At 43.9% G+C, this 15,078-nt stretch overlaps 1 protein-coding gene across 1 annotated transcript in view; it reads left to right on the forward strand.

Moving 5' to 3' along the window:
• Positions 1-4,679: 4,679 nt before the first annotated feature.
• EPB41L4B (erythrocyte membrane protein band 4.1 like 4B) overlaps positions 4,680-15,078 on the forward strand; it is a 151,125-nt gene continuing 140,726 nt past the window's right edge. Inside the window, exon 1 of the mRNA XM_072596705.1 lies at positions 4,680-5,182. Within this exon, the coding sequence (XP_072452806.1) occupies positions 4,892-5,182 (291 nt within the window). The 5' untranslated portion in view covers positions 4,680-4,891. The remainder of the gene's footprint in view (positions 5,183-15,078) is intronic.

A 15,078-nucleotide genomic window follows, 5' to 3' on the forward strand; every position in this document is an offset into this window, starting at 1 on the left:
CTTTATTAGTTCCTCAAATTGGTTTATTTGAGAGCTTTTAGACTTAAAAAAAATATTCTCAGGTACTTGCCTTTGACTACGCTCCTCAGTTTTTGGTTCTTCTCCTTTCCATTGCTGTATTTATCAGAGTGTAGCCTCAATCTTTTTGTGATGAGGGGAGCGGGCATGTGAGCTTGTTTTGACCATTATTGTAGGGAGTAGGTAGAAGGGGAAAGGTTGAAGATTAGAGAGAGGGGATGATCCTAGAGGTAAATCTGCTGTAATAAAGTAGAGGGGACAGGATCAAGGATACATGTAGAAGGGTTGGTCTTGGCAAAAAGGTCACTTCTTTCTAAAAGACTGGAATATAGTGGAGAGTGAAGTCCTTCTGAGATGTCATTGTTGTTCTTTGTCCTTCATTCTTGAACAGGACCATGACATCAGGAAGGTGATGCCATTACATGCAAGTGAATTGGATTCAATTGAGGGAGGGCTGTGCAAAATCACTTTCTCTTCTGGAGCCATCAGGATTCAGTGACCAGATACAGATCAGGATGACTGGAGATGGCCCTCTTTAGTGATGGAGAAAAAGGAAGAGAAGAGAGTGCTCAAGAAGAATCGTTTCTATTTTCTCCAGAAAGTAAGTATGAGGTGATGTCCTCTACCGAGAGGGCGTTTAAAAGGTCTTGTTATGATGAGAACCCAGCAGAGATAACATACATTTGCAATGGACCCTCTCTGATGCACGGAGGGACTTTTTCTTTCTCAGCTCTTTTCAGCAAGGCATGAGGATGGGAGAAGTAGATGGGAATAATTCCATGGTTGTGGTTTGACAAGGCATTAGCAAAAATCATAGAGATCAAAATATTCTAAAGCTGAGGACAATATAAAGTTGATCAGGTTAACTCTAGGGTTAAGATTGGAAAGGGAAGAAAGGGTGATGGTCTAGGACAGTACTTGGGAATGCAGGGAAGGCCTCATGATTATAATTATCATCATTAATATCAAAAGGTACTAAATTGCTCTTCTCTAGATTATTTTATTAAGTAAATTATATATTTGCAGTTTCAGCCATCAAACAGTTTTTGAGAGAAAAGCAAAAATTCACCACTAGCAGTGACATAATTTTCAACATTTAGCAGAACAGAACCTCAGAATTTTACAAATTTAATTAATTTGTTTTCAGTTTTCAACAATCACTTCCAAAAGTCTTAAATTTTCTTCCTCTCTCCTCCCTCCCTCCTGGACATGGCATGCAATCTTATATGGGTTCTACACATACATTCTTCTTAAACACATTTTCACATTAGTCATGTTGCATAGAAGAATTAAAACAAATGGGAGAAATCATGAGGAAAACTAAACTAAACCAAAACATAACGTAAGAGAAAACAGTCTGCTTCATTCTGCATTCTGAGTCCACAGTTCTTTCTCTAAATGTGGATGACATATTGCCTCAAAAGTCCTTTGGGAATAATTTAGGTCTTTGCATTGTTGTGAAAGGCTAAGTCTATCAGAAACAGTCCTTGCACACTGGCTGTTACTGTGTATAATGTTCTCCTGGTTCTGCTCATTTCACTCAGCATCAGTTCATATAAGTCTTTCCAGGCTTTTCTGAAGTCCATCTGTTCATCATTTCTTACAGCACAATAGTATTCCATTACATTCATATACCACAACTTAGAACCTCAGAATTGGAAGACACCTTAGTGGACATCCATCTTCCACTCGATCTGAATCTAAATCAGAGTCCTTTATACTCAGAGGATGCAAGATAGTAGTGGCAAGAGCCTTGAAAATGGTCAAAAGACCTTGGTTCAAATCTTGCCTATCTCTGTGACTTTTGATGAGTTATTTAACCTCTCTTGGGCCCCAGTTTCTCATTTGTAAAATAAATGGTTTGGAAGAAATGGAAATCTGCGATAATATACACCTACAACGAGTTTTTGCTAGAAGACCTACAATGATAGGAAACTTCATTGCTCCAGCCCTTTATACCAATTCTGGACAGCTAATTGTTGGAATGTGTTCCCTTTTATATTGAACCAAAAGTTAACTCCCTTTAGATCTCGTGTCTTTCCTAGTCAATAATGATAGTAATATTCTACATTTATATGTTGCTTTTCTATTTATAAAGTGCTTTTCTCATAAAAATCTGGTGAGGTAAGCAGTATGAGCAATACTTTCATTTCTTTTTGTTGTTGCAAATATACTTTAATTGGAAATGCAATGGTGCATTATCACCATTTATATTGCACAAAACTCCCCATTCCACTGTCAAAAAAACCCCCAAACAAACCAGACTAAGTCACGTAAGCCAAGAGATTGTGCTTATACCAGCAAGGAGAAAGAATCAGATTTCTTTGAACTCCATTCTAGTCCTACATGGCACAGCTTTACATTCTTATAGGTTTGAGGGAGGGGAGGAGGAACAAAAATGTTAAGTGACAGTGGGAAAAATGTCAAAGATGATAGGTAAGATTTTTGTGGTTTCTATGTTTTCATTCTAATTCTGCAATATCTATGTTTTTGCATTCTAAAACAATTTGCCTCAAATCGGCCCCTTTGATTTCTTGTTATCTAGTTATTTCTTGTTATAATTGTCCAGGTTTCTCAAAGTGGTATCAGTCTTGTTTTTCCTCTACACTACAAGTGAGGAAACCAATGCCAGATGATTTGCATAATACCAGACTACTTACTTAGCGTTCACATTATTTAGAGACCAAGAGCTCTATGCAGTGTAGTGGTCTTCTGTAGATAACCTGAATCAACTGGAAGGCCTGATTTCATATCACCTATAATGACACAGGGCTGGAGCTGGACCCAAAGGGGTACAAGAAACTTTACACTATTAAACCTGTGTGGGATGGCTCAGGTCCCTACATAAATCAATTACTCAGAGGCCTCTCAAAGTGATGACAGAAAAGAGATTTATTCGATTCTCAGAAGCGGGGCTAACCTGTAGGAGTAGGAAAGCCAAAGACAAAGAAAAGGGCAGTGATTTATATAGGCCCTAACGCAAGTCCCTCCCCCCCTACTGACCATTATCCTTATTAGCTGAGAATATGATCTTACATTCTAGACATGAAATCTAACCAATCCCTTTTGAAATGAAGACATTGAAGAATTAGGTAAACTTTATCCAATCATTGAGACACTAATGTACTACACAGTTTTATATCCTTATATGGAATTATTCTGTTCTAAAAATATAGTAACCTTGAGCCTCTCAGTCTTAGCTCACCCCTGGGAGAAGAATTACAATCTGAGAAGTCTTCACTAAACCTATCCCACTCAAACCTGACATGGACATGGCTAAAGAAACTTCTGTCTTTGGATAGAAGTTCATTAAACTGAATGTTTCATGAATTCCATGAAGTGATAACCTCCACTTCTTTATACTCTTTGGAGCTTTGAGATGGATACACAGAAAGATGACTTGTAGGTACAGAGAATAGGCATCTGATAAACACTTGATTGAAATATCAAACAAAATGAGACTCTGGTGGACCATTGCTTTCTTCAAATCTCAGGTAAAATTTCATCTTCTGCAAGAAATCTTTTCCAATCCCCTTTAATACTAGTTTCCCCGAAATTACCTCTCAATTTCCTTGTCTGTCAGTCAAGAAGCCTAGGCTAGACTGGAGATACAAAGCAGCAGACAGTCCCCAATCTCAAGGACCTCACAGTTTAACAGGGGGAGACAAGATACGAACAACTATGTACAAATACACTACATACAAGATACATTGGAGATAATCCAAGCGTGAAGGAACTAGAATTAAGGGAGACGGGGCAAGGCTTGTTTGCACACAGTTGTCTTAAAATGTTATCCCCCCCATTAGATTGTGAGATCTTTAAGAGCAGGGATTATTATTATTTTTTAATGCCCCTAGGGTTTAGTACGGTTCCCGGCCCAAAGCAGGCTCTGAACAAACGCCTGCTGACCTGACTTGCCACATTGTTTCTCTTCAATACAATGAGCAGTCAGATTAAGCAACAGTTGCGGGCCCAGTACCAGGAAAGGTTGGGGGGTAGAAGCCCCCGGGCGCACATCTGCCTTCCAGCCCGGGGGCACTCCCCCCCACGCCCACCTATAGGGATGGCTTTAGGTGCACCCAGGTCTACGCGGACACGCCTGAGCACAAGCGCGGCAGGGCAAGGTGCTCGCCTGCAGGGGGTGGCATGGATTTGGGGTGCAAGAGTCTAATCCCACGGCAACGTCCAGGGCAGAGCCGCAATCCGGGGGGGAGCTGAGGACCGGGGCCCTCCCTCGACGTCTCCGCGATGCCGAGGAAGCGCCAGGTTCTCCACTTCGGGGGCGTGACTGCAGGGGAGGGGAGGGTTCGTGGATGGTGTGTGCCAGTGTGTGCCAGCGCTCGCTGGGAGCACGCAGGCGCCCTTCTCCAGTTGTGCACTCCCGGGGTGGGGGTGTGAGGAAGAGGAGCAGCTAGCCGTGCGCACTCCTCCCGACCCTGGGAAGAGAACCGAGGCAAGCCAGGGCGGCCGCCCGCTCCGGCCACTCCCCCTCCCCGCCCCCCGCCCCTCCACGCGGGGAAGGCGCCGGGGACCAGAGGGAGCCGGGAATCCAGCCTCGCAGCACTGCAGTCCCAAGGAGGAAGGCGGCTGCTGCTGCGGCGGCGGCGGCATTGGCGGGACTTTTCCTCCGGGAGGCGGAGCAGCTGGGACTACCGGTTGCACCGAGAGACGGCGGGAACCCCCCCCCCCCCTGCAGGCCAGCCCGCGCCTCCCGCGCCCACCCGCGTCCCCCCTCGCGGAGCCGGCCCGGGCCGTGCGGCTGCAGCCCCCGGGCCTGGGCTAGGGCGCTGACAGCGGCGGCGGCACCGGGCGTGCGGGCAGCGAGCGCGGGAGGGGGCCCAGGTGGAGGGCAGCCGTGCGGGGGCGCCCCAGGATGCTGAGCTTCCTGCGCAGGACCTTTGGCCGGCGGTCGATGCAGCGCTACGGGCGGGGAGCGGCCGGGCGCGGGGCCGGCGGGCTGGGAGACGAGAGGGACGGGGGGTCCCGGGGGGCCTCTTCGGCTCCCCTGCCCGCCGCCCCCGGGGGCAGCGTGTTCCCCCCCGGCGGCGGGCCCGTGCTCACCGGCGGAGCGGCGGTACACATCCCGGCGGCCGGGCCGGGCAAGACGGCTCTCTACTGCCGGGTCTTCCTGCTCGATGGGACCGAAGTGAGCGTGGACCTGCCGGTGAGTGGCGAGCGCGCCCCCCGCCCCCCGCCCCTCGCCCCCGCGGGCCGCCCCCCCGCCCCTCCCCCCTCGCCCCTCGCCCCCGTTCTCCTGGGGACGTGGGGGTGGCCAGCTTTAGCGGCTCCCGGGCCCTGGCCTGCCTCTGGAGGTGGGGCAGGGTCTCAGGTGCCTCCCAGACAGCCCCTCCCCCAGTTTCTCCTGCTTGGACCTAGTCAAGGTGGCAACACCCCCTCCCCTCCCCTCCCCTCCCTCCTCACGCAGGACCGGGAAAGCCTCGCTTTATTTTTCTGGCATTACAAACAAATTGCCTGTGGCTTTTGTGTGGGGGTGTAGATCGCCTTCCACTCCCGTGGGTCCCCTAGGGTCTCGAGATCGCCCTCCATTCTGCCGGGGCACTAGCCAGCTTGGCCTCCAGTAGCAGCCCTGGCGCTGTGTGTGTGTGTCTGTGTGTCTGTGTGTGTGTGAGTGTGTCTGTGTGTGAATGTGTGTGTGAGTGAGTGTGTGTGTGTCTGTGTGTGTGTGATAGCACTAAACTTGGAGACTGCTGAACTTTATTTGCTGCTTGCACACGCCGCCCCTCCAGGCGTGTGTCTGTGTCCTTAGGGGTGGGGGAGCGCAGGGGAGCGGGCAGGAGCCCCTCCCGGAGGTGCTATCTCTCCGGACTTTCTTCCCGGCGCAAGGTGCACGGGGCCGGGCGGGCCGGCCGGGCGGGCCGGCCTGGCGGCTCCGCGGCCTCCGCCGCCTCCCCCGCCTCCCCCGCTCCTGCCGCAGCCGCGGCTCACAGGTGTGCGCTCACCCTCCGTGCCCCCCCCTCCGCCCCTCCGCCCCTTCCCCGCCCCGCAGAGCTCCGGGCGGCGCCACAGCCTGGCTGGGGTGGGAGATAGGCTGGGGGCGGGGCTGGCGGGGCTGGAGGAGGGGTCCTCGGGGCCGGAGAAGCCGGGGCGGGATGCGGGCCCTCTGCGTCCCCCGGCTGGCCGCCCCGGGTGCCGCTGGCTGGCTGGGCTCCAGGCTCTGGGCCACATGTCGCCTTCTGTAGCCTTTGGGGATAATGTGAGCTCCTGTGGCCAGATCTTCCCCGAGTTTAACAAGGGGAGAAATAGAAGCTTTTACTTTTGGATAAAACCCTCCGAGGTGGCGTGTTGTACTTGGTGATAGGACTGGGGGGAACCTAGAGCCTCAAAACTGTGGATGGTGAAATTTTCATTAAAAAAAAGCCGAATTTCGGATTTGATGCTTCTTGAGGCATTTTTAATCCGTATCAGGTTTCTTTCTGAGGATACTTGTTTGCTCCATGGGAAATCAGTTTTACCATGAAAGTGTCCCTGTTTTGTAGTTATTGTTCCCTGAAAATAAAAGCCAGAATTGAAGGCTTTAAATGTTTAAAAATAACATTGAAGCGTTACTGCTCCCATAGAATGAGTATGTACTTCTTTTTAACTGGGAAAAGAGAACTGAGCTCCTTTATTTGGAGGAGTGAATGGTGCCTTTCTTTTGAAAAGGTGCATAGGCTTCAGATGGGATATGTTGCTTCAGTTTCGATAGTGGAACTGTTTGGCGTTATTGTGCAGTTCTGTGCTCCTCAGCCCTGGGAAGGGAAAGGCAGGAACACTTTTATCCAGTACACAGAGGTGGTAATACTTTTTATAAAAAGGGGGGGAGGTATGGAAGCCCTGTGCATTATTGAAGTCATACGATGAAATGACTTTAAATGTGGTCAGACTGCATCTGTGGTGTTGTGTTTACTCAGCTCTGGCCCCGTATTTTAGGAAGCATATTGACAAACTGGAACGTTTACAGGGAAGGTATCTAGAATGGTGAAGGGGACCTTGGATTCAACCATAAATGATTAGTTCCGGAGGAATCTTTGATCTTTGACAGTGAGGCTGTTTGTTGGTTTGTTTTTGTCTTTGTATTTTCAGCATAGTATTCATGATCAATAATAACAGCAGAAATTTTTAGAGCACTTTTGGAGGTGGTTGTATGTTGAACTGAATGGAATCCTTTGAAGGAAGTAAGAATGTTAAGCCTGGAATGGAGAAGACTGTCTTCAAGTATTTAGAAGGCTGTCATGTGAAAGTAAGAGCTGACTTGGACTACTTGGCCCCAAGGAGCGAATTAGGAGCAAAGGGTGGGCATTATAGAAGAACTGGATTTAAGATTGCTGTAAGAAAAAGCTTCCTAAAGATTAGAGCTCTCCAAAAGTAAAAGAGGCTGCCTAAGAAGATCTAGTACATTCTCTCTCTCACACTGGAGATCATTAAGTGGTGACTGGATGATCACATGTCATAACTATGCTCTGGAGATCTGTGGAGGGTTTGGAAGGGGAGCTAGGAGTTTCAGTGGCTAGATGGCCTGGATATCAGGAAGACCTGAATTCTACTCTGGCCTTAGACACTTACTGGCATAACTGTTTGCCTCAGTTTCCTCATCTGTAAAATGAGCTAGAGAAGGAAAAGACAAAGCACTCCAGTATCATTGCCAAGAAAACTCCAAATGGGGTCACAGAGAATTGGACATGACTGAAAAACGATTAAACAACAAAACCAGAAGAGGAAAGGAAACAGGCATTTAAGACACTGTGCTAAGAGTAAATGACAGATATTATAAAGGGATTTTGTTCTGGTTCTGGTTGGACTTCATGATACTGAGGCCTCTTCCAAGTGAGGCTGAGAAAATGCTTATCAGACCAAATTTTCTAAGAAGATGCACTAAATATACATATAAATAGATTTACAAACACACTAGCACAGGTTTTATGTAGATGATTACATTGTCTTGTGGCCCTGTTTTTTTGTATTCCAAAATAATTCTTGAGTTTACAAAAGAGTTCATTCCAGGACTGAATTTCTTTGAATGTTAGATGTTCCATTTAAAAATTTCATCTTAAGATTTAAGATATTAATCTTTCATTATACAACAATTTGATTTGCAAAAAACTTTTATGAACGCTTATTGTGTAAAGTAAGGTACACCTATATTGGAGCCTGTCAGTGTATGTATATGGGCTCTCTCTCCTATATACATATAAAATATATTTTTATTATGTGTATAAACTATATTACATTGTATATTTACTTATATCAATATACTGTATATAGGTAAAACTATTGGATCACAGTTTTAGAGCTGGAAGGATTATAGTTAATTTGATTTTCATTGATAAGTTTCTTGCTGCACTTTCCAATCTGACTGTGCATAACATAAACCCTGCACAGAAAACACAGTGTGGAATCCTGTCTGGGTGTCTAACTGCCTCTGCTGGATGACTGGGAGAGTTTGGTGAGTGGAAAGAGTACTGGGATCCAGAAATTATGACCATCATTAACCTTTCTGAATCAGTTTTCCCATCTGTGATACAGACATAATAATAGTTAACAATGACTGCTGAAGAAAGGGCAGTGTATACATGTGAGTTGTTTTTATTATTGTTAATGACATCCTTTGGGCCACTGTTTCCTTTGTTACATGAGCAGATGAGTGTGTGTGTGTGTGTGTGTGTGTGCGCGCGTGCGTGTGTGTGGTTAAATCAGACCAGAGCTCTTCAAAAAGAAGCTGTACAAACTACTGGCAGTTTCCCCTCATTGTTTTGTTTAGCCCTGGACCAGTTTTATCTGTTGTCCCTCTTTAATAAAATTTTTATCAAATGGTTTGGACAAAATGTCTGCTACAGTGTTTTTGAATGCTGGCCCCTCTTAAAAATTTTGGAATAATGGAGTGTGATTAGTGAAGTGCTGCGAAGTTTCACCATGACAAGGGTCATTTCTAAGGCAATAATTGCACAGGGTCATTTGGAAAAGGGGAGCATTTTCCTGTTTGGGGATACCCAGATACCCCTCCTTCCCCCTTCTGGAAGTCTCTCTTCTTCCTTGAATGATCATTTTTGAGGAGGGAAGCCTCAAGACACTAAGGGAGACAACAAATATATTGCCTTCCATCATTCTTGGTCACTGTCTGGCTGAATTGTGAATTAGTATCAGTCCAATCCAGGATATAGCAGCTAATTAAAACCATGACTGGGTGGCCTAATTGTAATTGATGACTTAGCTAGCCAGTAACTTCAGTATAAAGACTGGAATGGTAACCTTGGAAATGGAAACCAAGGCTGCAGATTTCAAAGCCACTCTTGAGGAAGAATTGCTAAGACTTAGTGCTAGATGGCAGATAATGGTAATAACAAATGTATATAAACTGTTATATTGAGAACCATTATTATCTTATTTGATGGAGAGAGAAAAGAGGGAAGACTCCTGAGTTTTCATAGCTGAGTGGCTAGGAGAATGGCGATGAAGCTAGGGACAAAAAGAGGGAGATTGGGAAGGGACCATTGTGGGGCAGGGGTAAGCAAACAGGTAAGGATCAAAGATTAGGGTATTCTCTAAAGGGAAAAACAGTAATCATCAAGAGATTGAAGAATGGAGGGGAGGAAGGAGTGGAGAAGCAGTGAAACAGAACATCTAGGACTGGGATTTAAAGGGATAATAGAAAGAAAAAGAGAGTGGTGGTACTTTAGGAGAAAAAAACCCTAGATTTAGTGGACCTGGGACTAAATGCTGGCAATACTGTCTGTTTATTCCTTGTGTGACTTTGGGCAAAGCATTTAACTCCTCTTGGCTTCAGTTTTCTCTTCTGTAAAATGAGGTCTTTGGGGCAGCTAGGTGGCAAAGTAGATAGAGAGTGCCAGGCCTGAGTCAGGAAGACTCATCTTTCTGAATTCAAATCTGACCTCAGACACTTACTAGCTTTATAAACCTGGGCAAAGTCACTTAACCCTGTTTGTCTCAGTTTCCTCATCTGTAAAATGATGGAGAAGGAAATGGTAACCCACTCCAACATCTTTGCCAAGAAAACCCCAAATGGGATCATGAAGAGTCAGACAACTGAAAAGGACTGACTGACAACAACAGATGAGGTCTTTGGGCCAGGGGACTTCTCAGGTATTTTGGAACTCTCAGTCTATAATTCTGAGATACTGTGGAAGAAACATAATGGTCCAAAAAGTGGAGTCCGTTGAGGCTATGGAGACAGGAAAGCAATTGATGTTGTGGAGGAAAAGGATGAGTGTGGACCAGAGTTGAGAGGAAGGGTGATGGAGAAGGGGTAGCAGCATTTACAGCCCAGGAAGTTTATTCTGGGAGGAGGAGGGTTTGCCAGAGCAGCAGTTAGTGGCTTAGTAAGACTGTCCTCAATCAGATGCCACTGGAATTAGAGCTAGAAGGTATCTTTACTTCAGCTTTATCATTTTAAATACCACATGCAGGTAGTACATAAAAGATGAGAAAACTGAGGCTCAGAACCTTGACCAGGATCATGTGACTGGGGATCTAGCTCTTTCTGCCATTAGAATACATACCCTTTTTCTCTGAACCATCTCACTCTTTCTGTATGAAAGAGCTTAAAGACTATAATCTCAGTTTATATCTGAATGTATCTTTTAAAAATGTATGTAACAAAGGTTTCCAGGGGCTTCAAACAGACTGACTCCTAGTCTAGTACTCCTTTCTACTACACCTGCTTTGAGTGCCTGTCTTTGACTATGCAAATAAAATGATCATGCAAATTGCCTTTTTTTTTTCCCTTTGCCTTTAGAGAGACTTTGACCTGTCATTGTGGGAGAAGGACATCTTTTCACTTGGCCTGAACAAAAGTTGGGGCCAGGAAGGTTCTAAAAATTGCTAAGTAGTAAGAAGAAGATAGTCCCGTGAAACCAAGATTTTTCTTTGTAGAGTTTCTGGGAGATCAGAGTATTGATCTTCCCTCCCTCTGAAACGGGCAAAAAGAAAAATGTTTGCTATATGTTTCTGCTTTCATATTTTCACTTCTGGAAAGTGGAGAAACCAATCCTATCTGCTTCCTGACTACCATGCTCCACCCCTCCCCTCCTTTATGGCCTGGCTCAAGATTATCTTTTCCAGGAAACTTTCCTTAATTAACACCAGCCTGTAGCCACAGTTCTTTATTTACTTCAGTTCGATTAGGGGGGAAAATGGGCAATGGGTAATACTAAGGGAGGGAAAAACCCTCTCCTTGCTTAGAGGAATTGAGCCCATACTGTGTGCCCTGAAGTTTGCTAAATGCTATGGTGGAATATGAGAGAAGTGGGAGAAAAAGGCCTTATTGCCTTTGGAGAGTTTATCCAAGTAAAAGGCAAGGGGAGAGAGGAAGGGAGGGAGGGAAAGAGAAGAGAGAGAGAGAGAGAGAGAGAGAGAGAATGAAGGAGAGGAGGGGGAGATGCCAAAAAGTCAATTAGGAGACATGATCATGTAACATGAAGCCCTGAGTAGTGTGGTATGGTACCTTTCCATCATCTTGAGAATCACAGAATGCTGGAAATGCCTATCAGTCCAAGAGACCTCTGGATATGAATGATACATTCATTGGCCCCAGGGCCCTCAGCAGTTATAGAAGTTGTGTCACAAAGACCTGAATTTGGAATTGGTACTGGGTTTGATCCTTACTGTTGCCTTTTATTTGAAGGGTTGAGGGAAGATATTTTGTAACCTTAAAGCCATGCTACCAGTGCTATAAAAGTGAGTTATGATGAGGAGGAGGACTAGACCTGGAGTTTGACTGATGTGGGGGACCTCCTATATGAAGAAACTCCCTCTACTAATGAAGATTGTGACCTTTCCTGCAATTTATAGTTTTAGAGAGTTGCCTGTCAGTCAATAATCAATCATTAAATATTATGTATTTGTTGTTGTGGTTGTTAATAAATTGGTGAAACCTCAGTTCTCAGTAGTAGTTACTCTTATCTCTTTCGATATTAAATCCTGTAGTTCTTAGGATTAATCAAATATTAAAGTTCATCAATTATGAAATTAATAGTAAACACCTACTATGTGCGGGGCACTGTGCTATGCCCTGGGGATACAAAAAGAAGCAAAAAAATAGTCCCTGTCCTCAAGAGTATAGGCCCAGAATAACAGCCATTATATGTAAAATGAAGACCTTCAACTCAGGTCTTCCTGGCTCCAAGGCCTCTTTACTATACTGATAAGATATCTCTAAAATCTGATGATGTGTAGAAAAAAAAATTCAGGATATGTCAGGGAAGGCCATTTTTTAATGTTTATTGTTACAGTTGCCAGTTATACTTAGTCCTACTACATTCCCATTCAAAAGTAGGTATTATGAGAGGCTTTGGTTTTTTTGAGTTTGTAAAATGAAACTGGGAAGCATTGCCAGATGCATTCTGAGGCTCACCTGAGATTATCCTCAGTCAAACAAAGGTGAAGGGACCGCTTGTTCACTGACATAGAATTTTGATAAAATATTGGTCTCAATTATTTTTCGAAATCAATTAGAAAAAATATTTTAGCAATGCCACCAGGCCTGAAAATGGAAAGCTGTGTACAAATACTAGCTTCACATATATGACTCTCTTGATCAAAAGAAGGGCCATTCAGTTTTGTCCCAGGCAACTCAGGTTAGCTGATTAGAGAACAGAATACTTGGCGAAGAAGAGCTGCCGGGATGGTAAACATCTGAGTGGGTAGCAACTGGAGAGGAATGTCTGACAACACCTTTGAAAAACTAGAGGATAGCACATCCAAATATTCCAACACAGTGACTTAGAGTTTTGACATTGGGAATGGGAGAAGGGAACGATGAAAGACAGTTTTTAGCTGGAGACTTATTAGAGCTGGGTCAGGGAGTGAGGAGTTGAGTCTTCTTCATGTTGGTAGGTAGAGACCCTTTTTACAAAGGTATATGACTCATCTTTCAGAATAAAAGCCATTAGTTTCCAAAGGCAATTTAAAGGTGTTTTTTTTTCCCTCCACCCTTTTTTTTGTGGAGTTGGTTTTCAGTAGTGTCTGACTCTTCCTGATGCCATTTGGGATTTTCTTGGCAAGGATACTAAAGTGGATTGCCATTCCCTTCTCCAGCTTGTTTTATAGATGAGGAAACTGAGGCTAACAGGGTTAAGTGACTTGCCCAAGATCACCCAGCTAGTGTCTGAGGCTGGATTTGAACTTGGAAAGAGAAGCCTTCATGACTAGGCTTCATGCTCTATCAGCTGCACCAGGTAGTTGCCCTCCCTCTGAAATAAGTGCACTTATTTTCATTTATGGATGAGGAATCGCTCCTGTTTTAAATCTGAAAGAGGACAAAGTTGGCTTTGTGAGGCAGCTTATAGGATGTGTCAGGTTTGAAGTCAGGAGAACTAGATTTTATTCCTGGTGTCACTTTTTACCAGCTGTTTTATCTTTGAGTAAGTCAAGTAACTTGTGAGTATTAGTTTCTTTATCTGCAAAAGGGGCATAATATTTATGCCTCTTTCCTCATAATGTTCTTTCAAAGTGTAACAGGGTTACATGACCCATCAACCTCATGTATAGGTTACCCCTCAGCCTGCTACTTGACCCATTCCCATGTTTAAGCATATTCTAACCTCTAGGATAATTCAGATAAATATATATTTCTCTTTTAATAACATTTCAACATTTCTTAGTCATTTAAGCTGAGCCAAGTTCACAAAATATTACATATTAAATAAACTGGAGAAAACTCATTTCTCAGCAGTAGTTATTTGTATTTCCCTATTAAATCCTGTAATCTCTTAGGGTTAATTAAATATTAAAATTACCAAATAATTCATTAACAATGAAATTAACAGTAAAACAAAATCCTAGAAAATTTGTACGTTATTTTAGCTGAGAGGATAAGGTGGCACCACAACCAGTGGCACCTCAAACCCTCATTGTAATGGCAGATGATTCTTCCTTCACTTCAAAAGGTACCATCCCATATAATTTTATTTACTATATTGAAAACAAGTCTTTGAAAGAATCTTTTTTATCTTCTTTGCAAAAGAAAGGTTACAAAAGATTCTAACCAAAGTCATCATACTCCTAATGTGATGCTCTTGCCACTAAATTCAGAGGGGCCCTCTACCAGAGTCTTGTTCTTCTAGCTGTAATTTAGACTTATACCATTGTATATTAATACTTTAGATGAAATAATGACATGACATGAGGGTAGGGGGTCAGTGTTTGGTAGTATATAAGTAGGAACAGAGTAATCAGATGGTGAGAGTAAGGTCAGTGTGAATAGTAATAAGATAATGGAATAAAGGGTGAAGGATAGTATGTTTTTGAAGTTATTCACCCTTGGGTTAAGACTTTGAAGGGAGGAAAGGCTAGACTTAGAGGACTATGGACTTGGAGTACTGTGTGACTCATCAAAGTTGGGGTCGAGTACTTCTTTATTTATGTTCCGGGCACGCCTTTTGGCCAGTCAGCTTCCATGATCCTCTGTTTCCTCATCTGAAAAATGAAAGGAGGTCCCTTTCAGTTCTAGACTCATGAGCCTATATTATTTATCTAATATTGGTTTTTCCCTCTGGTCTTAGTCATAAAATTTAGAATTGGAAGAGACAGAGGCCATGTACTCCAAAACCCTTTCATTTTATAGGTGAGGAAACTGAGTCCAAAAGAAGTCAAATGACTTGTCAAAAGTCCCACACACAGGAGAGGCAGAATCTGAACTCACATCTTCAGACTCCAAAGTTTTCTACTGTATAGCTTTACTTAATTTTTTTCTCCTTCCACATTTTGACATATTTTATTTTGACATTCCTTACATTTACAGATTACACCCACTCTTTTAGAGAATCTCTTGTGATAAAGTAGAACAGTTAAATGAAACTTTCTTAGTGACCTCATCTGAAAGTATATGCCACATTTCACATCTGTAACACCTCCCCCCACCCTGTTAACAAAGAATTATCACAATCCATTTTATCTCCTTCCCACCCCTTCCCTCACCTCATTGGGAAAAGAAAAAAGGAAAAAAAAAATTCTGGTAAGAAATATGCCTAGTCAAACAAGCAGATCTCCTCAGTGGTTGTATACAAAAATATATACATCTCATTCTGCACCCTAAAATCTGTCATC

Source organism: Notamacropus eugenii, chromosome 3 (genome assembly GCF_028372415.1).
Source record: "Notamacropus eugenii isolate mMacEug1 chromosome 3, mMacEug1.pri_v2, whole genome shotgun sequence".
Lineage (NCBI taxonomy): Eukaryota > Metazoa > Chordata > Mammalia > Diprotodontia > Macropodidae > Notamacropus > Notamacropus eugenii.